The sequence below is a fragment of the Pseudorca crassidens genome, chromosome X (assembly GCF_039906515.1).
Source record: "Pseudorca crassidens isolate mPseCra1 chromosome X, mPseCra1.hap1, whole genome shotgun sequence".
Taxonomy (NCBI): domain Eukaryota; kingdom Metazoa; phylum Chordata; class Mammalia; order Artiodactyla; family Delphinidae; genus Pseudorca; species Pseudorca crassidens.
The window spans coordinates 59,364,035-59,387,627 of NC_090317.1; the positions used below are offsets into that span (position 1 = coordinate 59,364,035).

The 23,593-nt window shown below is 35.4% G+C and overlaps 1 protein-coding gene and 1 non-coding gene across 8 annotated transcripts in view; one reads left to right on the top strand and one right to left on the bottom strand.

Annotated features, from left to right (window-relative positions):
- POF1B (POF1B actin binding protein) overlaps positions 1 to 23,593 on the top strand; it is a 101,664-nt gene that overhangs the window by 53,120 nt on the left and 24,951 nt on the right. For 4 of the 7 annotated variants that reach the window (XM_067722604.1, XM_067722605.1, XM_067722609.1 and 1 more), the window contains 8 exons: positions 6,623 to 6,753; positions 11,355 to 11,382; positions 12,561 to 12,635; positions 18,358 to 18,450; positions 19,281 to 19,394; positions 20,418 to 20,570; positions 20,926 to 21,045; positions 22,697 to 22,825. In XM_067722604.1, coding sequence (XP_067578705.1) covers positions 6,623 to 6,753; positions 11,355 to 11,382; positions 12,561 to 12,635; positions 18,358 to 18,450; positions 19,281 to 19,394; positions 20,418 to 20,570; positions 20,926 to 21,045; positions 22,697 to 22,825 — 843 coding nt within the window. Of the gene's footprint in view, positions 1 to 6,622; positions 6,754 to 11,354; positions 11,383 to 12,560; positions 12,636 to 18,357; positions 18,451 to 19,280; positions 19,395 to 20,417; positions 20,571 to 20,925; positions 21,046 to 22,696; positions 22,826 to 23,461; positions 23,545 to 23,593 lie in introns of those variants that run through there. The other 3 variants (XM_067722607.1, XM_067722606.1, XM_067722608.1) reach the window with 3 other exon arrangements.
- On the bottom strand, positions 1,131 to 1,235 carry LOC137217733 (U6 spliceosomal RNA). Its single transcript, XR_010940234.1, has one exon. It is a non-coding gene; the product is annotated as a U6 spliceosomal RNA (small nuclear RNA).

Here is a 23,593-nt window from a genome sequence, read left to right on the forward strand (position 1 = left end):
GAGTGCATAGGCTCTGTAGTTTGCAGCACGCAGGCTCTAGTTGAGGTGTGTGAGCTCAGTAGTTGCGGCATGCGGGCACGTTTTGGCATGTTGCCCCGCAGCATGTGGAATCTTAGTTCCTTGACGAGGGATTGAACCCACATCCTCTGCATTGGAAGGCAGATTCTTTACCACTGGACCACCAGGGAAGTCCCTTAGGATTATTTTTTACTTTCCCTCTCATTTGCCACCTCACACCTAATCAGTTGTCATAGTCTGAAGAATCTTCCTACATAAAACCACTCTCATATAGCTGAAAGTTGGGTTTCCTTCCTATAACTCTTTTACCATTTTTGTTGTTGTCATCATAGCTAAGGTTTATTACAGTAATATAGCCAGTGGGGGGCTGACCCCTGGGGAGGAGACACCCACTCCACAGGAGCCAGCAGTTGCTTTGGGGGCCCTCCCTGGCTGTGGGGAGGGTGCACCACACTCACAGGAAACGGAGAGCAGAGGAAGGGCCTGTGGTTGCCTTTGCCCAGCAGCCCTGCTGCTCTACAGGGACTAATGTAGTACATAGAGCACATTTAAAATGGGGCCAGCATGGGAGATAAAACCATTATCCACCCTGTGATAACTAGTTACAAAAGTCACCCCTGGGTCAGACTGCTCAGGGAAGGCAGCACGTCGTGCGCAGAATCGAGCCATGATGAACGAGGGTGTCCAGAGGCTCGACTTGCCTCCTGGGCGCGGTCTGGGGTCAGGGTGACTGTGCCGGACACCGGCCGCTGCCAGTCCCCCTGGGTCCGCAGGCCAGTCCTTGGCCCCTCAGGCAGGCACTGGGTCAGCAGTCAGGGGTGGGTGGCCAGGCTTTCTCGAGGTCAACCTGCATGGCCTGCGGGAGCCACTCGCAGTACTCGGCCAGCAGGTATTTAGGGTTTTTTCTCCAAGCAGCCAGCAAGGCGTCTCACAGTTGGCTTTCTCGGCAACAAGGGCTCTCAGGAGACTGCCCTGGGCTGCAGTCTAACCCACGTCTTCAGCATCGTGCTGAGGCTAGACAACAAACAGCCCTTGTAGGAGGCCAGCTTGTGGAAGACCTGGGGAGACACCACAGGACGGGGAGAAGGCTCCGGGGCTCACATCCCGCCCATAGAAATATGGAACGCTTCATTAATTTGTGTGTCATCCTTGCGCAGGGGCCATGCTAATATTCTGTGTATCGTTCCGATTTTAGTGTATGTGCTGCCGAAGAGAAGAGAGCACTCTTTTACCATTTGATCTGTGCTTCTCTTCGTATCTCTTATGAACTGGGCAATCTATCATATAAAGTTATTTAGATACATATCTTAGCTCTTCTAAAAGACCATAAGGTCCTTGAGAGAGGAGGAGACAGTACCTTATGTCTTTTCCCCCAGTAGTGCTTAAAACTGTACCATAAGGCAGTACTTAGTAAGTTCTCAGTAAATGTGTGCTGAATGAATGAAAGCATCATGTCACTGAGACCTTTTAAATCCTGCATGTGGCTTGGGGGTATAGATTTTAGCCTTTGTGTTAAGAAAAAATGTTAGAATGTAAGATAAATTATCAATACACTGAAAGAGCTACTACATATGTGCAGTGAGTTCCTCCATTGGCTTTACTTACATAATAAAGAACTGGTTCCATTCCTTGAATAAATTACATACTAAGGAATGGCAGAATAGAGAAATGGCAGAGAGGTGGAGAAGAGACAAAAGTAGCAACAAAGATGTTTCCAAGAAGTTATGCATTAAAAAATACATATTCATTTAAAATTAATTTCATTGGGATATATCTCCTGCTTCATTACAAAAAGTATTTAGAGTGGCTTAAAAGAACAAATAAGATGTAATAGAACAGAAAAAGAAATGTCAAGGACAGTGTAAATATAATGGGGCAATAACACCAGAAGGAAAATAGAGTACACAGAAATGCAGGCCACAGAGTTCCATGTCATTAGTAAAAATGGGCTAAAAACTTGGCTCTGAGATTTCTGGAAGCCACAAGGGGGAAAAACATGATTAGTGGCAAAATTCCCATTGTTCATGAGAAAAAGCTTCATAAGTTTTCAGTAGTCACGTGTGTTATAGGAAAATATATTTTATTTTCCAGTCAGAGAGAATAATTTAAGCAGTTACAAATTAGTCACCTGGATTCATTATAAAATGACAATCCAAACCATCTACTTATTTTTAGTTGTTAGAGGAGTGGAAGAATCATCTTGTTTTATAATAACATGTCAAAAGCTATACATATACACTAAAAAGGGAGCAAGGACAGCATTGACTAGGTTTCGGATAAAGTCAATTTCAGCTACTTTTTTAAAAAAAATTATATATTTATTTATTTATGGCTGCATTGTGTCTTCGTTGCTGCACACGGGCTTTTCTCTAGTAGCAGTGAGCAGGGGCTACTCTTCGTTGCGGAGTGCAGGCTTCTCATTCCGGTGGCTCCTCTTGTGGAGCATGGGCTCTAGGCACATGGGCTTCAGTAGTTGTGGCACGTGGGCTCAGTAGTTGTGGTGCCCAGGCTTAGTTGCTCCAGGCATGAGGGATCTTCCCGGACCAGGGCTCGAACCTGTGTCTCCTGCATTGGCAAGCAGATTCCTAACCACTGTACTACCAGGGAAGCCCTTCAGTTGCCTTGTTAAAGCACCTCTTCCAATTAGTGCTTTTCCATCTATTATAGTTAACATTTAGCCCAAATTGCATCCTTTATGACAACTTCCTCATGCAACAAATGTTTACTGAGGATCTACTATACTCAGACTCTATGGTATGTGCTGGAATTAAAGAAATGTATAAAAAGAGTGTCTCTACTCTCCAGTAGCTGAGAGTCATGTAGAAAATTTATAATCATCTTCCACTCCTATCATTATTCAAATAACCAATTGTCCATATGTGTTAAGTTAAATAAAACCATTATTTATATGATGGTTTTTACATGACAGTTTAATAATTTACCTGCCCCCCTCCAAAGTAATACCTCCAGCAACTTTATAAAATAAGTACTAAATTACCTGCATTTTACAGTTGAGCAACCCGAGGTTCAGAGAGGTTAAGCAGTACATACACTTAGGCCACAACTAGGAAGTGGGCGCTCCACTTTTGGCTCCAATTTCCATTCTTTCTTCATTGCAACACTTTTCTGCCTAGAGTTACTCACAGGAAATTAAATTAGGTCTTTATTTCAAGTACAGGACTGTTGTTATGAGTCAAGTCTTCATTTTAGAATTATAATTATTGTACAGTACATTCAATTCAGTGACAACATTTATTGAAAATCTTCTGTGTACCAGGTACTGTATAGTGCAACATTTCTTTACTAAAATATCTATGGAGATTAAAATAGCACTGAGGATTTTCAGAACCTAAAATTCTGATACTTTTTCTCCTAGGATTTCTTCTTGTGGTACAAAATAGGAAGAGACCAATTATTGCTTTTTTTTTACCTTGTTAGCTAAATGACATTGTACATAAAATGCATTTCATTTCATGGGGATTAATGCCAACTGGATTAACTATGGTTTCAATCTATCTGACAGCTATTAAACGTCCCAAATCAAAGCAAAATTAATGAAGCAGTAACCTTATTTATCTACAAGTGTCACCATATAAGGTTTGCAGGATAATAATCCTATTCTCCTATTATTAGGATATTATATTATATATATTATATAATATATATTATTATATAATATAATATATATTATATTAATAATAATCCTATTATCCTATTATTAGGATTATTATTAATCCTATTATCCTATCCTATTATTACAACCTATACGTTGTAAACTTTCCTTAATAGTGATGTTTTCTGTTGTCATGTAGCAAAAAGTTACTACCCAGGAGGGTCTAAGCACAGAAGACCTTATTAGTTAACATGTCCATGACCTTTTAGAGGGTTAGGCATTTATGTATAATTGCTTTTATATAATATGGCATTTTAAGCACTTTTGAATCCACTAAGCAACCATTCTAAATAGGTGAAAAATGCATACATAAGCCAGTTACCTAGTGGGGATAAATTTAATTAAGCCAGTACCCTCTACTACGAGATTACTACTAGATTGTGATTTGTGCCTTCATCACAGGCTATCCCTAGTCCTGAACAGTATTCTCAAAAATGTGTGTCACTAAGCTTGAAGGGGGCCAGGGAAGAAAATATAGATAGCTCAGCTGAAATCTGCAACTATTGTGTGTCTACTATCGGTAGGACTCTATAATCACTACCACTGAACTTTGTAAATATGGTTGGTCAAAAGTATCATCTTTGAATATCAAAGTTTATATAATGTAGATACTAACAAAAGAAATTCCACACCTGGAATCTCATAGACCACAAATAAGAAACAAAACTCCAGACTAGAAACAGGACAAGAACTTCCAAGGCAGTAGTGAGGTGAAGCCCATGGTTTTCCTTTACAAGGTACTTCCTTTCTATAGATTTTCTGAAAAATGACTGCTGATTTGCCTCTGGTTTCACACTTAAACATTGTTGCTTGCCTTGGGTTTGTGGCAGTAATTCTAATCAGAGGCTTTTACTAGCAATCAGACGCAAGGAGTTGGACTGCTTAGCCATTATTATGGTCAAATAGTGATCTGATTAAAGGTATTTGATTGATGCATGCTGAAGAATCTTTAATAATTTTTGTAATTTTTTGAGAAATATCACATTTTGTGTATCTTGGAACAACTATTCTTCAGCACAGTTTGTATTCCTGCCCTATTTTTATGTGAAAGCTAAAGCTATTATCTTAGATTGACATTCAAGATAGCTCTCATTCATCAGGCAGAAATGCTGATGTGAGGTAATTTTATTTCAAGTATCCTATCAACTCAATATTGTCACAGAGAGAAAACCTCCATCCATTAGAGCTACCATTCTGACTGAAAACATTCATGTTTCCTTGGGAGGCTCCCTGTCTTGGCTTTTTCAAGTCAACAAGAACATGGTTTTGAGCCAGCTCTAAAAGAAATGTCAAAGCACACCTACAAACAGTTCCAATAAAACTAAAATCTACCGACCTGTGATTTAGTAATGAAAATATTGCTAACTGGCACGTCATAGTTTATGGTTAGGAAATTTCATTTTATTATTGAGTGTAGTCCTGTCAAAGACTTAACAGCAGAAGAGAATCTGATTTCTGTCTGTCCTCTCCCCTCCACACTTTTGAACCCAAGTGGGTTTTGGTTTTTACTGTGTTACTCAAATGTTACTGTAACTTGTGGACTGTATACAACTAAGGAGGAATATATATACAAAGGAGTGAAATTTTGTTTCTTGCTATTCTACCTTGATGGCTATTTGGTCAAAAGAACCCATTCTTCAATTTTAATGCTCTCACCTTTTCTCTAACTGATTAAAATTTATTAACTGAATTTCAGCCATATTTTGCATGGTTTCACAATAAGAAAATCAAACTCTTGACTGTTTCAACTCCTAGCCCAGCTAACCTCCAAAATAATGCAGTTAGGGGCAGTGTAATTCCTAAGTTGCTGAGAAAACAAACACAAGAGGTCTTCTGGGAGGCAATATTGTGTAGTGGTTACAAGAGAACATTACCTCATTTAATCTTTATGTCAAGTTCATAGCACAATGGCTGGCACATAGTAAGAGCTAAATAAATATTAGTTATTGTTATCATTTCTCAAAATAAAATCACCTCCCTTTGGTAACTATTTTTTTTTCCTTTGGTAACTTTTAACACCTCTTTTTATCTATGAACACAGACACGAGGCTGATGCAAATCGTTCCCCGTCCTGGACTCTGTGACTCTTTATTTGGGCGCCACACTGAAGTCACAAGAGCAAGAGTTTTAGTAATGGCACAAATTACTAATGTGGGCAAAGAATTGTATACCCAACATGTTAACTAGTGTACAGTGCAATGACAGGAGAATATTTGTGCAAAAATAAAAAAAGGAATAAATACTTTAAGATAATTTGAAACTATAAAATTACTCTGTCAAATTAAACTGGAAGGAAAAAAAAAACTCCATGGTTTTCACAGCATTATGAGGGCATTATAATTGGCTAAGAGAGAAAAATAGGCAAAATACTAAGTGTATCAAATTACTTGTGTGCAGATTCTAACAGGGAGCTCAGTACTTGAATGTCCTGGCTAAAGAAATGCCCTTTTCTACTTGGGAAAGTTAATGGTTTTGGAAGGAACACATATAGAGAGGTGAGGCAGGAAGGCGTTATCTACCTGGCTAGCTATAGCAATGAGATAACCTGAGGATCAGTGGAATGACACTGACAGATGGATAAGCCATGTGATGATAATGAGCAACTCAGAGATTTTGATTTACTTGTTTTACTTTTCATTTAAGCATCTATATTCAAGAATTTTTATGTAAATTATTCAAGGTTTGCATTCATTAGATCACTTAGGCTTGAGTGAAATGAAACTGAAAATGCCATTACAATGTTGCTTTTCCTTTAAATTCCTCCCATATTGAAAAATGTATACATCAGCTACAAAGAAAATTTAGTGGCTTCATTTATGTGATGACTGTGATGAGTTACTTGTATTAATAGGTTATTTCACTTTTTTCATTTCACAGCAAAATATCTGTGAACTTAATATTGTTTATAATTGTGATTGATATTTTCTTCAGGTGATAATTCAGGATGATGGCCCTGAAAAATTGGACCCCAAGTATTTTGGAGAGTTGCTTGCTGATCTATGCCGTAAAAATACAAATCTATATCACTGCTTATTAGAACATTTGCAGAGAATTGGAGGAAGGTACTGTAAATATATCATTTGCTTGGCGTTGTAGCTTTCAAACATTTTACAATACCCTGGTATTTTTTAATAGACTTTATTTTTTAGAGCAATTTTAGGTTTACAGCAAAACTTGAGTACTTTTAATGGGGAAACAGGCAACTGTATGAGCAGATCTGAGGAAATATCTCATTTTAAGAGTTAATGTACTTAATGAAAATCATTGAAGATATCTTACCAGCTATTTTGGGGTCAGTAAAGAATTACGTGGATCTTCTTTTCTAACGTACTTTGATGAAAAATGCAACCACTTAGACAAGGAGCTCCAAAAATGTGTGGCATACGATGACTTGTTTTAAGATATTACACTGATGATATAAGATACAGTCCCATTGCCAACACACTACTGTTTATCTTCCATTGATGTGTGCTCAACATATGAAGACCAGAGTTTAATATACATTTAGGGTTGTGTATTATTATAAATGTCATGTATTATTTTAATATTATATATTACATATAATGTATGAAATATAAATTATACAAATATCTATTTATAAGTTAATGTAAATATGTATATTATACAATAATATTATATAATAATATATAATACTTATTTAAATATATAAACATAAACAATTTATCAACTATTCATGTGTAGATGAGAGCACATTATGTCATGAAATGAATTTCATAAGCTATACTCCAAAAGTTGCCTTCTACTACATAGTCACATCATATATGTGGTCATCTGTCAGGCAAAATTTAGGAAAGCTCCATAAACTCAGAAAAATCTGGAGGTTAAAGGAAAGTCAGTATAAACTTCACCAACTAGATTGTTCTACTTCTCAGAGATCTTTAATCTCTTCTCTCTCTGCTTATTACAATTCTGTTTATTAGCTCCCTCCTCCCCAACTTTTCTTGCTTTCTTATTCATGATTGCAACCATTCTCTTAGCATCACCCTCAACTGCCTTGCCTCTTTATCATATTGTCCCTGCCACTTAGCAAAATCCCAACTCTGGATCAGTCTAGCTCTCTGCTTTATCTATTGTTTTCTTTTTTTCCTCTATCCAGTACTCACTGCCCACTACCCCTAGAATTCAGACACTACCCCCCGAGGGCTGTTTCATTTACCCTGGTTTCCTTGGTGCCTAGTGTGGTGACTGATTTAGTGTGGTGCTTAATAAATATTTGTTGAATGAATGCCTTCTTTATGCTACATCCATGCAGTTGAGCACAGAGAAAAGCGCATGGTAATTATTAACGCATGGTTTCCATCTTCAGCTAGGCCTTCATCAGTGTTTTATACTAATCAATATCCTCTCCCCTTATCCAAACAACTATTTCACACATTCATTCATTTGCATAATGTCACTACCTTAAAATCTTTCCCCTCATTCTGAGTACTCTATTATGTATTGAGTGTCCACTATTGTGCCAGACACTGTGCTAAGTGCTTTTTGAATATTATCTAATTTGTACAGTAACCATAGAAAGTTTCAAATGGACACCCAAAGAGAATAAGTTATTAAGATCACATAGCTACTAAGTGCTTGAGATGGATTCAAACAGTTTTGAGTACTCTTATACCTATAAGCCATGACTCAGCTTTTCTGCAAAGCCTTCTCTAGATACTGTTTTGTCTAGATGTTCCTCTTCTGTGTATTAATCATGTCTTGTGAATATTTCTGTTAAAGTATCACATGGTAAAATCAAGAGCATATAGAGACATATATTCTTAAGTACGCTGATTGTAGATGCAGGGTTCATACCCTGGGTTCATGTCCTAGCTTTTGTTACATACTAGATGTGTAATATCAGGCAACCTGTTTAACCTCTCTGTACCTCAGTTTCTTCATCTGTGAAATAGGGATTATAATAATGCTTATTTCATAGATTTGTTATAAGCAATAAATGATTTATTTAAGACATGTACTTACAAGCAGCAGGAGCATCATGTGAAATGCAGGTCTGGAAACAGACCTGTAGAATCAAAAACTCTGGGGTAAGGCCAAGCAGCAAGCCCTCTGGAGGATTCTGATACATGTTAAAGTATGAGAACCACTGACCTAAGGCCACAAAAGTGGCAAATCTGGGACTAGAACCTATGGGAGAACCTTTTTACCTTAGGCAAATCACTTAACCTTTCATACTAGATATGTGTCTCTAAATTATTTAACATATTGCAGACACATTAAAGAAATTATCAATTTTTGAATCATCAAATTTGAAAACGTTGGAGGACTTAGACCAATTTTACATTGCTCAAATTTTGCCTTAGATCACTTATGTTTGTGTCACGTACAGGACAAGATAATATTTGTGTTTGGATTGCTGAAATCCAGTTCAGAGCACATGGCCTTGACAAAGTCGCTACTCAATAAAGGTTTATAGAATGAGAGTTAAATATATTCCAAATGTATTAGTCTCATACTAATTAGAAGTAGACAAAGTAATTGAGCAAGGGAAGTTAAATTGTTTTATAATGACCAACCAGGTAGAGATGTAATCTGGGGTTTTGAAATAACTCCCTGTCATTGAGGGTTTTGATAAATGTATATGGGTGACCTAAATGTGTAATTAAGCACTGAAAAACATTGAGTTTAATTTCTAGAGTAGCTAAAAATACTAAAAAGAAAATAGAAAGCTGGGGTCTCCACATTAGTAAACACTCCAGAGTGGAGAGGGTCTCATAAAATTTTGGTGCTTAAGAGTTTTTGTTTGTCAGAAGGTTGTCAGTTTCTTTCTCTTCATTCCACCCGCCTTTTATTTCTTCTTTTGTTTTTTTCCTTATTACATTCCTTCCTTCCTAGGAGGTGAGATGACATAGTGAGTGCCTCTCTTTTTTTTTTTCTGCCCACTGTAATTATAGTCACCATCACCTTGTACTGAATGGAGATATAATCCACAATGGTCTTTCCACCTCCCGCCTCTGCTCTCTTTGTTTCCACTCTCTCTCTCTCTCCCACCCCTTTGTCTCCACTTTTCTTCTCTTTCTAAATTGCAATTCAGCAATAAGTAGACTGGAAGGTCAGAATTAAGAAAGGTTGTCTTATGAAACCATTTTGGTTACATTTGTAAATTCCAGTATTAAGTGCTGTTGATTGCTCCTTGTTTGTTTCTTTGTTTTGTTTTCTTATTTGTAGAAAGAAGTAAGTGGCTAGGGACATGTGTACTAGGTTGGCATTGGAATTGGGATTTTAAACATAAAAGATCTATTAATATTGTGATAATAATTCCAGTTAACAGTAATGCAAGACTACTATACCTGCATTGTGAGTCATATTTTAACTTCTTTTAGCTTCCAATATATGCATGCAGTTACTTCAGTAACACACTAAAAAAGTAGAAGATACTTCATTTTTTTTCGCTAGGGCCTCCCCAAAATTTATATTTTGAGCAACCCAGGAAATACCACATACATACATACAGACAATTGCACATATGCAGTCATGCCTCAGGAAATGAAATCTTCAGTTCTCATTCTCCACATTAGCTTGTGTATTTCTATAAATGCATGCGAGAGGTTTCGCACAGTGAGTGACCCACTTATCTCTGTAAGCAATATATTACTCATAAGCACTTACTTAGAAGGTAAAGGTAGAAGCTAATGTACTAGCTTATATCTCTAAAATATGTTTCTGTTGTACCTGACGATATGGCAGTCATATATCTATGATTTCCTAAGATAGTCTTACTTTAACATACTTTGTCTTGCTGTCAGAACATGTGTACAGTTTTTTGTTTGTTTGTTTGAGAAGTATGTTCATCGTATGTATTTTGGACCCAATTTTTCCACGAAGTGCAGGGGGAACAAGTAGGCAAAAATAAAGGCCTATCTGTTGCCACTGGCAACGCTAGAACTGTATCCTTCCCAGCTTTCACCATTCCCCAAAGGAGCCAGTGCCGGACTGGTATAACCACTAACAATTCGCTTGCAGCATTTGCCTACCTAACATGGCTTCACAAAGGGCCTTCCAACCCTCATGGACAAACCTTCATTTTGATGCTGGAAATTCTACTTTCCCACTAGAATTTTGGTGATGTTGCTTAAGGCTATGTCCCTATGTAAACATTCCAATATCCTTTTAAGCTTTGTCATTGCTATACATACTGTAGTGTAGATTGAATGATTAGTGTAGATTGCGAAGTCTTACAAGTTTTGGTTTTGACTAAAAGGGTATGAATAACTTAAAGACACTGTAGGGAGAAGCTGGAATCAGCATTAAAAGGGAGCAATACAAGGAGAAAAATAAGGTGGAAATAGAAAATGACTTATTGTTATTTGTTCACTCAGATAGTATTTTTTGCCAAACTGAAGACTTCTACATCTAGTCACAAATAAACCGGTGTTAATGAATGGTAGTAATTCTGCATATTATATTGGCTTGTTATTTGGATGTTGTTCATTTTTAATAGATTAGCTAATTCCAGGAAAATTAACTTTATTTTTGTCAAGTGCCATTTTAGTTAGCTTTAAATTTTTCATTAGGATTATAAATTTCACTTGATATGTTATATATCAAAAAGTAAGGTAAAATATTTAGAACACTAACATTTATATATGATCAATGTATATATTTTCCTAAGGTTGTCTGTTTTTTTTTTTCATTCTTGCAGCAAACAGGACTTTGAGTCTACAGATGAGGTAAGTGCAAAAAGAGTTGAAAATCAAATATAGTTGATAACAAAGCAGATAACAAAGCAGATACTTGCATTAATAATATTGTTTTTAATTTGGTATTTTTATTAGACTGGAAACAGGTTAGTGAAAGAAATAATGATCCTTTTGCCTTTAAAATGATATAACCATTTATATCTTTGTAATGGCTTTAAAGGTGATAATTGTAAAAGTAATAATCATTCACACAAAAAATGTTTTATCAGCTGTCACCTTATGATTTAGCTTGTCTTTGCTTATGAGAACATTTAAAAGTTCATTGACTACATACTCTGTTTTACAAAACTGAAATCTACGTTAACTAATTAAATAGCAAATTTAGTTTTAATGTATTTCGAAAACTTGTATGTCCCATGCCAAATAGCCAGCAACTTGAAGTAAATATTTTCAAGTATCAATTCTAAATATTATGTATATACATTTTGGTAATAGTTACTTTTAATGGAATAAGTCATCAAATAGAGAAAGAACTGATTTCAAAGCAGCAATCACAATGGCTTCTTTTATGTTAATTTTCATCTTTATTTCCAAAGTATTGACGTACTGCATTTGTTACAATAATTCAGTAAGCCCTAAATTGTCTTTATGAAGTACTGAATTCAATTCAGCTTCTCACTTAAAATTTGTTGAAGCTTCTTAATGTTGCTGTGGCAACATCATAATCTTTCAAAAGTCACCACAGCTCTATGCAAATTCTCAGTAAACCTTTAATTTTATTTTATTTACTCAAATTTTCATTATTTAAAAAATCAGCCTTTAAAGTGTCATATCTACCACCCAACTAAACTTCCAGTTGTTAAAAAATACATGGAAATAAAGTGGTAATGGGATTTAAGTGACTACCCTTTTGTTTTTAAGTTGCTCTTTTTAAAAAATAGAAATGGGACATCTGATTGATTGCCCCAAACTTCCCCCTAAACTTCCTGTAATTCAGGGTTCTTTCCATGGCGTATGTAGTACAATGATTTTTTTAAAAAGTAAGAACTGATAATGCTAGAAGTAAAGTTTGTGGCAACTATTACCCAGAAAGTGAAGTAATCTTCTGATATCCATAAAAACACGTCCCTCTCTACAAAAGTCTGCTGACCCTCTGATTAAAACACTAAAATGTATCTGTTGAAAGATAAGCCTCTCTTTTCTTACAGTCAGAAGACACCGAATCGTTGATTCCTAAAGGATTGTCAGAATTTACAAAACAGCAAATTCGCTATATTCTGCAGGTGAGATGGGGTCAAGAGTGGCTGTGAAGGCAACACTAACAAACCACTAGCCCAGGATGTTTCCTTTAATTAAGGACAGAAAGTCCCAAATAAAATTCCTATTTCACAAGAGTTGATTGCATTTTGATTAAACAAGGGTTGCATTATAGTTTGGTCAGACTATCAAACACTAGTATTGAATGACTAGCATTCAGGAAATCATTATAGAAATATTCCGGGCTGTGGAATGCCCTTATTCTCTCCTCACTGCTGTAGCACAACCTGACTCTAACTTATAGGATTTGCCCTCCTCTTCTCCATTCTACTTTCTATACCTCCCTACCCTACCCCTGGCAGATGGAAAGGCCAATGACTTGATTTTCCTGAATTGTGGAATGCTAGAGACCACTGCAGCAGTAAATTCCCCTACACTGAAGGGAGAGACAGACCAAGACAGATCAAGATAGGTGCTAAAGAAATAAGGCTAAAATGAAGAGTACATGTGTTTGCAAGAAAGGATTCTAAAGATACTCTAGTTTTGTCTAGTGAGGCAAGTTTCTAAGTTTGATATTTGGTCTCAAATCTTTGTTGATCATCCAGATATTGGACCTGACATCTTATCTGTGAAACTTAAATGAAATATTTTTAGTGGCACACAGTCTGTATTATAAAGAGACAGTGGTATGGGGAACACATATGCTCTGCAGAACCTGAATCTTGGATACATCCTTGATATTATTTCTGGTGGCAGGATGTCCATCCAAAGTGCATTCAAGGCCTATTTCCTCAAAAAACTCTGAGAATGTTTGCATCTAAGTTCCTGAGAAACATTAGTCTGTAGTTTTCTTGTATTTGCTTTGATTTTGGTGTCAGGATAATCTAGCATCATGAAATGAATTGGTAAATGTCTCTTCCTTTTCTGTTTTCTGGAAGAAAATGTATAGACATAGTGTTAACTCTTCGTTAAACATTTGGTATAATCCTTCAGTGAAAATATCTGGGCATGGATATATATTTTTCAGCAGTTTAAAAAAATTCTAAATTCAATTCCTTAGTAGTTACAGGTCTAGTCAAATGATCTGTTTCGTGTTGGGTGAGTTGTGGTAATCTGTGTTTTTCAAGGAAGTAGTCAATTTCAACTAAATTATCAAATTTATATGTGCATAACTATTCACAGTATTCCCTTATTATCCTTTTGATGTCTGTGGGGTCTGTATTACTCTTCCCTATTTAACTCCTGACACTAGTGATTTGTGTCTTCTTTCTTTTTTTGTTGTCAGTCTTGTTGGAGGTTTATCAATTTTATTGATTTTTTTCAAAGAACTATATTTTAGTTTATTGATCTCTATTGTTTTCCTGTTTACACTTCCATTGATTTTTTTTCTCGTCTGTATTATTTCCTTCCTTTGCTTGCTTTTGGTTTATTTTGATCTTCTTTGTCTAGTTTCTTGATATAGAAAGTTAGATTATTGATTTCACACATTTTCTATTTTCTAATGTAAGCATTTAGTGCTATAAATATCCTCTCAGCATGGCTTTAGTTGTGTCCCACAAGTTATGATATGTATTTTCATTTTCTTTCAGTTTTATATATTTTTATTTCCCTTTAGACTTCTGCTTTGACTGGTGGATTATTTAGAAGTGTATTGTTTACTTTCTAAGTGTTTAGAGATTTTCCTATTGTCTTTCTGTTATTCATTTCTAGTTTGATTCCACTGTGGGCAGAAAATATACTCCATATGAGATTAATTTTTTTGAAATGGCTAAGTTTGATAGTCAAGGATATGATCTATTTTGGTATATGTTCCATGGGTATATGAAAGGAATGTGCATCTGTTGTTGGATGAAGTATTCTATAAATGCTGATTAGATCCTTTGGTTGATGGTATTGTTGAATTATTGTATTATGTATTCTTGCTCATTTTCTTCTAAGCAGTACTATCAGTTGCCGAGAGAGGGGTATAAAAGTCTTCAGTTATATCTATGGGTTTGTCTATTTCTCCTTTCAGTTCTATCAGTTTTTGTTTGATACATTTTGTAGCTCTGTTGTCTGGTGCATAAACATTTAGGATTGCTATGTCTTCCTGGTGGACTGACTCTTATTATGTAATGTCCCTCTGTGTTCCTGGTAATTTTCTTTGCTCTGAAGTTATTTTTATCTAATATCAATAGCACTCCTTTCTTTTGATTAATGTTTGCATGGTATATCTTTTTTCCCAACTTTTAAATTTCATTATGTATATTTTAATTTTCATTATCTTTGAAATGAATTTCTTATAGAAAACACATAGTGAGGTCATGTTTTTTCTTATCATTCTGTCAATCTGTCTTTTAACTGGTGTATTTAGACCAAGTTGTAATTATTGATATGTTAGGGCTAGATCTGCCATTGTGTTTTCTGTTTGTTCTGTTTTTTGTTTCTGTTTTCTTTGTCTTGCTTTCATGTGGATTACTTGAATATGTTTTAGAATTCCATTTTGATTTACCTCTATTGCTTCTGAGTGTATCACGTAGTATAGCTTTTTTAGGGGTTGCTCTAAGTATTACATTATATACCCATAACTTATCCCCGTGTATTGGTGTCAACATTTTATCAGTTTCAGTGAACTGCAGAAAATTTTGCTTCTTTTATCTTTCTTTAACCTCCACATTTATAATTTTTAAAATATTTCCTCTACAGGCATTGAGAGCCACATCACACAGTGTTATATATATATATATATATATTGCTTCAATCTTCAAATATAATTTAGAAAATTCAAAAGGAGAAGGAAAGCCTACTGTATTTACCTATATTTTTGCTTATTGTGTTACTTCTTCCTTCTTGATATTCCAAATTTCTTCTTTTATCATTTTCTTTTTCTTCAGAGAACTTCCTTCAGCCATTTTTTTAAGGGTAGGTCTGCTAGTGAAAAATTCTTTTTCTTTTCCTCTGAAAATGTGATTTTCCCTTCATTCCTAAAGGTTGTTTTCATTGCATACAGAATTTGTAGTTGACAATTCTTTTCATTCATCACTTTAAAAATGTATGCCACTTCCTTCTGGCCTCTATGATTTTTCATGAGAAATCGGCTGTCATTTGAATTGCTATTCCCAATAGTTAAGGTTTCTTTTGCTGCTTTTAAGATTTTAAATTTATCTTCAGTTTTAAGAAGTTTGCCTCATATGTCCAGGCATGGATTTCTTTGGGTCTATCCTGTTTAGGGTTTGCTCAACTTCTTAAATCTGTGTATTTTTTTTGCTAATTTGGGGAAGTTTACAGCCATTATTTCTTCATATACTTTTTCAGCTCCCCCCTCTTTCTTTTTTCCTTCTAGGATTCTGATGACATGAATGTTAGATATATGTCATACTCCCACTGGACACTGAGGCTCTGTTCAATTTTTTTCCAACCTATTTTCTCTCTGATGTTCAGAACTCAGTATTTTCTATTGTTCTGTCTTCAAGTTCACTGATTCTTTGCTCTATGGTTTCCTTTCTGCTTTTTAGTCCATCTACTGAGGTTTTTGTTTTTGTTTTGCTTTTTAATTATTGAGTTTTCAGTTCTAAAATTTTCATTTAGTTACTCTTTATAGCTTCTGTTTGTTTTCTGAGATTTTCTGTTTTGTTGCTGAGACTTTCTATTTTTTATTTGTTTTAAATCTTTGCAATTTCTTGTTGAAACTTTTTTTAATTTGGTGTGTTTTTTAAATTAATTTTTATTAGAGTATCATTGCTTTACAATGTTGTGTTAGTTTCTTGCTGTACAGCAAAGTGAATCAGTCTTACATACACATATATCCCTTCTTTTTTAGATTTCCTTCCCATTTAGGTCACCACAGAGCACTGAGTAGAGTTCCCTGTGCTACACAGTAGGCTCTCATTCGTTATCTATTTTACACATAGTAGTGTATTTATGTCAGTCCCAATCTCTCAGTTCATCCCACCCCTCCCTTCCCCTCTTGGTAACCATAAGTTTGTTCTCTACATCTGTGACTCTATTTCTACTTTGCAAATAAGTTCTTCTCTACCATTTTTCTAGATTCCACATATAAGTGATATTATGTGATATTTGTTTTTCTCTTTTTGACTTACTTCACTCTGTATGACTGTTTCTAGATCCATCCACGTCTCTGCAAATGGCACTATTTTGTTCCTTTTTATGACTGAGTAATATTCCATTGTATATATGTGCCACATCTTCTTTATCCATTCCTCTGTTGATGGACATTTAGTCACTTTGAAACCTTTTTAAAATGGCTGCCTTAAAATCCTTATCAGATAATTCTAACTTTTCTGATATCTTGATGTTGGCATGTATTAACCCTTTTTTCTTACCAAGTTGAGATTTCCTGGTTCTTAGAATAAGTGACTTTTTTAAAATTGAAACCTGGACATTTTGGGTACTGTTTTCTGACTTTGGATCTTATTCACATCTTCTGTTTTAGCAGACCTCCTCTGATACTGAGCAACAGGGGAAGTAGGGGCATGACTTGTTACTGCCACATGGGGGTGGAAGTCCAGGTTCCCCATTCTGCCTCTGTTGACACAGGTTGGGGGAGTAGCTCTTTGTTCTTCCTTGGCAGGTGTAGGAAGTGTGGCTCTCTACTAGGCTTCCACTGAAAACACCCTGGTTTGGATGGGGAGGTGTGTTGTGTTACTGTTCCCTTGTTGGCCTCTACTGACACTGCAATGTGAGTGGCCTCATTTCTGTTGGGCAATGATGAAAGTCTTGACACTTCACTAAGAATTCTCTGACATCACCCAAGCAGGGAGGTTGAGAGAGAGAGTCTACGTTCCCTTCTTGGCTTTTGATGGTTTAGGTGGGCGTAGAATAGAGTTGCAGGTTTTTTCTGTGGTGTTTGGCTGGAGTAGACTGGTTATTATCTAAATGCTATCTGCCTTGCTAGGCTGCCCTTTTCATGGTACTTTGGGTAGAAAGAGCAGGCTTTTCTAGGGACTTTTGTTGTCTGTATCCACTGGTGTTTCTTTGTTATTGGTTTGCCCAATACCACTCATATATGAAGCAAAAAGAAAACCCAGGAAATCACTTCCGTATTATTCCTTAGCTCCCAATGTTCTCAACCAGACTTCATTCTTCTTTTTTAACTTTCAGAGTCTTTTTATGTTTGTTTTATACATAAAGTGCAGGGGTTTTAGTTAGACTTAGCAGGAAAAATAGAGAAAAGTATTTCTGCTCCATCTTTTCAGAAACAGAAGTTGCCTGTTTTCAAAACCACTTTTCTTTGAAGAAATGAGTTTAATCTAGTTAAAGGGTTTTTCTCCCTCTTTAAATTTTGAGACATTTCTATACTTCAAGGTTAAACTTAATTTGTATTAGATTCTTCTCAACTCAGGCAAAATCTATGCATTTGACAACACACTTAGGGAGATGCAATTTATTACTTGAAGGTTGACTGTCTCATCTTTTCTAATCTTTAAATAGAGAAGAAAAGTAAATTTAAGAATTTGATGATACATTTCTGTCATGAGAAAGATGATACTTTATCATGGAAAAAATAAGAGACCCTTGTTTTAATAGCATAGCTATGATCTCTTCAGGTACTCTTCAGGGATATTGCTTGGATTACTAATGCATGTTATTGACCAAATGCCCTGCATCACTATTCTAATATTGCCATATCAAAAATGAAACTGTTAATAAGTTTGCTTGTAGGAATAGAAAAAATAAGATTATTATTACTTATACTGCCTATTTTTAAATGCTAGTAAAAATAAACCATCAATAATTTTCTTCCTCCAGATGAGGGGTATGTCTGATAAATCACTCCGGCTAGTGCTGTCCACATTCAGCAACATACGGGAGGAGCTTGGAAATCTTCAGAATGACTTGACAGTAACATTTATTTTGATTTTTCTTTCCAAATCTTTTCTAGATCCTAGCTTCATAACATAGAAATCAAAGCATTCAGTATACCTTTTTAAAATTTAATACAACACAACAACATTGTGCTCACCCAGATATAGTTATTTTCCTGAAATAGTTAATTGGGGTTGGGAGAGAGGAGTAAAGAATTATCCAATGTGAAAATGAAAGTTGGGTGAACACTTACTACTTAGTTTACCGCTAAGGTAATTTAATGCTTAAAACCAGGGAGTAGTTTGTAAAATTACAATAATCTGACTCTGATTCATAATTTCCCCTTTTCTGTAATAATAAAGCATACTTTGAATTTATTTGAATACTTGAAAACTTCTTTCTCTAAGAACTTAACATTTTCTATTTTAATTGGTGCTCTTCATGACATCAGTTAGATACATTCAGAATACTTTCCATACAATGAATAACTCCTTGGGGACTTTGGAGTGGGCTTTCTTGTTTCTGGGTTCTGATGAACACATTTAGACTCTTAATTTGAAAATTCACCACCTGCTGGGATTAACAAGGGTCTTTGTAGATTGAAGAAAAACATTAAAATAATTCAAAAGGTTCTGCTTCATTGTACTTACAATTAGTCAATTCATCAAAATGTCCATTGATGCAGGTTTTTAAATTTTCAATCCTTTGTATCCCATAGTTTGATTAACTTTTAAGAATTCCGTTTTATTAAACAATTACAAATGAAACAAGTGCTTATTTAAACCTTCCAATGTAAACAGGTCTTTGTATTACATAACTGTTGACAGGATTCTGTAATTCTGAGTCATAAATAATTTTGCTTCTAGTCACTGGAAAATGACAAGATAAGACTTGAGAAAGACTTGGCATTCAAAGAAACTCAAATAAAAGAGTATGAAGAACTCTTAGCATCAGTGAGAGCAAATAATCGCCAGCAGCAGGTAAGTTGACATTTTCTTTGATAATAAATTTGATAGTTTTTCATATGCACAATTACTAGCACATTGGAGTTATGAGATATAATCCAGAAAATTAAATATGATGGAACAATTTGTTCATATGGGAATTGAGTGGCTTTAGGTATTTCCAAATACTGAAGCCCTCTCAGAAAAATAGATAACCCCAAGTATTTTAGATATAAAGTATATACTATCCACAATTATCTGTTTTGTTGGGTGACAAAAATTGTATAAATATTGAAAATCTAAGTTCACTCGTTCATTTAATCTACTAATGTGTCAATAAAAAAGTTTTTGTAGATCTTAACACATGTTTGTGCAATGAATAACTGAATGAATGAACTCTAGAAGATTTCTCCAGATACCTGAGCAGAGAGGATTCTTAGGAAATCGTAATGAGTCTCTGAGGCCAGTCCATTCTTAAAATTCATTCCCATGACAGTCCCAAATTTGGCTGAGTTTTCATTTGTCACATAATCAGGCATATGGTCATTTTGGTGCCTACTAAAAGGCAGGTTACGGTATTGTCAAAAAGCAGCAAGAGTCAGGTTGCTAGATTGGTACACTGAAAATTCATCTGATCTTGATTCCTTCTCACTCAAGATAGGCAAGTGAGGGTAATGATGTCTTTCATAGCTGATTTAACTTACCTTTTTTTTTTTTTTTTTGCGGTACACGGGCCTCTCACTGTTGTGGCCTCTCCCGTTGCGGAGCACAGGCTCCAGACGCGCAGGCTCAGTGGCCATGTCTCACGGGCCTAACCGCTCCACGGCATGTGGGATCTTCCCGGACTGGGACATGAACCCGAGTCCCCTGCATCGGCAGGTGGACTCTCAACCACTGCGCCACCAGGGAAGCCCTTAACTTACCTTTTAAGGTTAAATATATAAGAAAACTGGGCATGGAAAAATATCAATATTTGCTTTGTTTCATTGAATTAATCAACTAAAAGCACTCTCTCCCAAAAAGTAGAATCCATTTGTCTTATTTACTGTGTCTTTACAGCAAGGACTTCAAGACTCAACCTCAAAATGCCAAGCATTGGAAGAAAACAATCTTTCTCTTCGGCATACACTATCAGACATAGAATATAAACTAAAAGAACTGGAATACTGTAAGCGTAATTTAGAGCAAGAGAATAAAAATCTTAGAGTGCAGGTATTCAAATTTTGTTTTAAATGTGTGTTATTGTCTTAGTTATATGGTTGTAATCCTAGCATTGGCTATATATATATATATATATATATATATATATATATATATATATATATATATATATATACATATATCCAATTCATCTCGAGAAAATATGTAGACTGCTTTCTGATGATCTCACATGCAGTTAGGTCTTAACTCACTGCCATCTGAGCTGTATAATGCAGTTCCTAAAAATCACTCTCATTATTTCAATGTCTTGTTTAATCAAGTGGTTTTCATCTATTAATGTCTTGTAATATAATATGTGTTTCCTTCATAACAGTCTAACTACAGAAATTTATTTTGTCTTGTGTAGCTCTCAGAGACTTGCACAGGCCCGATGCTGCAGGCTAAAATGGCTGAGATTGGCAACCATTACATGGAGATGGTAAAAAGCTTAAGAATGGAGAAAGATAGAGAGATCTGCAAACTAAGGGTATGTAGATCCTACACTGCATAAATACACAGTTCAGCACAAACTTTCTAATAAGATAATGATAGTCTCAAGTTTAATGCTACAAAGAAAAATCAACCAAAGGTAGAGTTTTAGGAGTATGCCATAGAACCATTTCTTTAAATACATATCACTATGTAGGGAATATTGTTAAATTGTCTTGTAATTTAGCTTCATCTTTTCTAGGAAAGCAAAAGAAGACCTTAAGTGCAGGGTTGTTGATTTTTAATTTCTATTTATTTATTTATGGTGACAGGGGAACACTTTATGATCTTGCCTAAAGCTTGCTCTATGCAGCCAAGCAACTTTCAAGATTATCCAGTGAAGCCGCATTTGACTTCATAAATATCCTCACTTGATTTTGAAGGATGATAGCTAGCAAGAGTTTTGTCAAGCACATGGATAAGAACTGTTGAATTATATACCTGTAATTGGCATCAAAATTAAGGTGATATTTGTGAGAATAAATATACATTGCCTTATTTTGTCATTCTAGGTCAAATTGACTAACCCTTAATTTACTGATTCCTAATTGTAGTTATATAAACTCAAATATTTTAATAGAAAAACTGACCACAGTTTTTTCTCTCCAAATATAATGTACAGTCTTTACCAAAAATCAAAATGAAACAAAATAGAATTTGTTCAAAAGTCTGCTGATGTTTCTTGCAGATGTCCTCCACTGGTTTATTTTCCATCTGAACGTTACTAATAACACTTTAACCTAAACAGCCATCTGTGCACACATAATGCAGTAAAAAGGGAAATGGACAGGATTTGCAGTCAGAAGACTTGTCATAGAGTTGCAGCTATGTTGCTTAGTAGCTGTTGTGCCTTCGTGTCTCTGGATCTCATTTACCTGTTTTGTAAATAAAGATTATAATAATACTTATCTCGGAGGGCTGCTGTGAGGACTGAGATGAGTCATGCAGGAGGAATATGTTGTGAACTGCAAATTATGATATAATATTTGTTATTGAGTTTTCCTTAATTAGTATTTGAAGGAATATAAAGTACCTGTTTTCTTAGCTTTATTTTAATTCTTGTTGCCTAGGACTTTTACTTAAGTAATGCTTAAGCCTAAATAGTAAAGTCACCTTTTAAAAATGAGAAATTTATTGGACTTCCCTGGTGGTCCAGTGATAAAGAATCCACCTTACAATGCAGGGGACTCGGGTTCGATTCCTGGTCAGGGAACTAAGATCCCACATACCATGGGGCAGCTAGAGCCCACATGCTATAACTACTGAGCTCGTGCACCTCAACTAGAGAGCCCACGTTGCCACAAACTACAGAGCCCATGTGCTCTGGAACCTGCGCGCCACAACTAGAGAAGAGAAACCCCACATGCCACAATTAGGTAGAAGCCTCAATGAAGATCCCATGTACTGCAACTAAGATCCGACACAGCCAAAAATAAACAATAAATCTTAAAAAAGTGAGAAATTCCTAATTGGCATTTCAGTTCACATATTACATTCATAAAGCTCTTTAAATGTTTATAACTATTGGTATTTTGCTCTTCATTTCATAACTAGCTGTATGACTTTATGTCACTTAACCTCTCTGGAACTCAGTTACCCATTTTGTTAATGAGAATTATAATAATTCTTAGTTCTTTTTAAATCCTTAGACTCAATTAAATCAGTACCAAAAAGATGTTTCAAGAAGAGAAGGAAGTTGCAGTGACTTCCAATTCAAGATTCATGAACTGACAAGCTTGCTGGAAGAGAAGGATTCCCTTATAAAGCATCAATCGGAGGTAACAGAGAAGGGGTCAAGGTGGAGACAAACCATACAACTCAGCCCTGTAGGATAAATACTTCCCACAAACTATAAAAAGACATGTTTCCAAGACTTACTTTATTCATGAAGTAGAATGTGAGTGCCTATGAGAAGTAGAAGACTCACATTTCAGGAGAAATAATTCAAATGAAAGCTAGAATTGAAGCAAAAAATATGTGCTATTGTGCCTTTAATAATTTTAAGACATTGATTTTCTACCTCATTGGCAGTCAAACTCCCAATAAGGCTGTGAGCTGCTTCAGCAAGGGACTGTGTTATATTCCTTTCTATGTCTGTAGCATGTAGCCCAAGATCTGTCATAAAATAGGTACTGAAGGAAGAAACTACCCAAATCGTGGCTAATGTTGTATTGCTGTTATTGAACAAATGGTATTTGTAGTAACATTCAGTGATAGATTTTCTGTTATGAAACAATATCTACTTCCATATTGAAATTTCATATTTTTCTGCTATAGATACACATTTAAATCTTTTTGGAACAAAAATTTTCACATCTTCATCTTGAGAATCATGCCCATTCTATCTCATGTTATCCCTTAAGTATAGAACCAGTTAGTGGATTCCTGCAGAGACTTACAATGTAACTGATTAGGTACCATGAAGCAAGACTATATGGAATTCAACAAGTGGGATTGGAACATTCTTACCTCAAGGCTAAAAAGGAAGGGAAAAAAGTAATTATTCTTTAGTAACGTTGTTAAATTATCAAACATACCTCTTACCT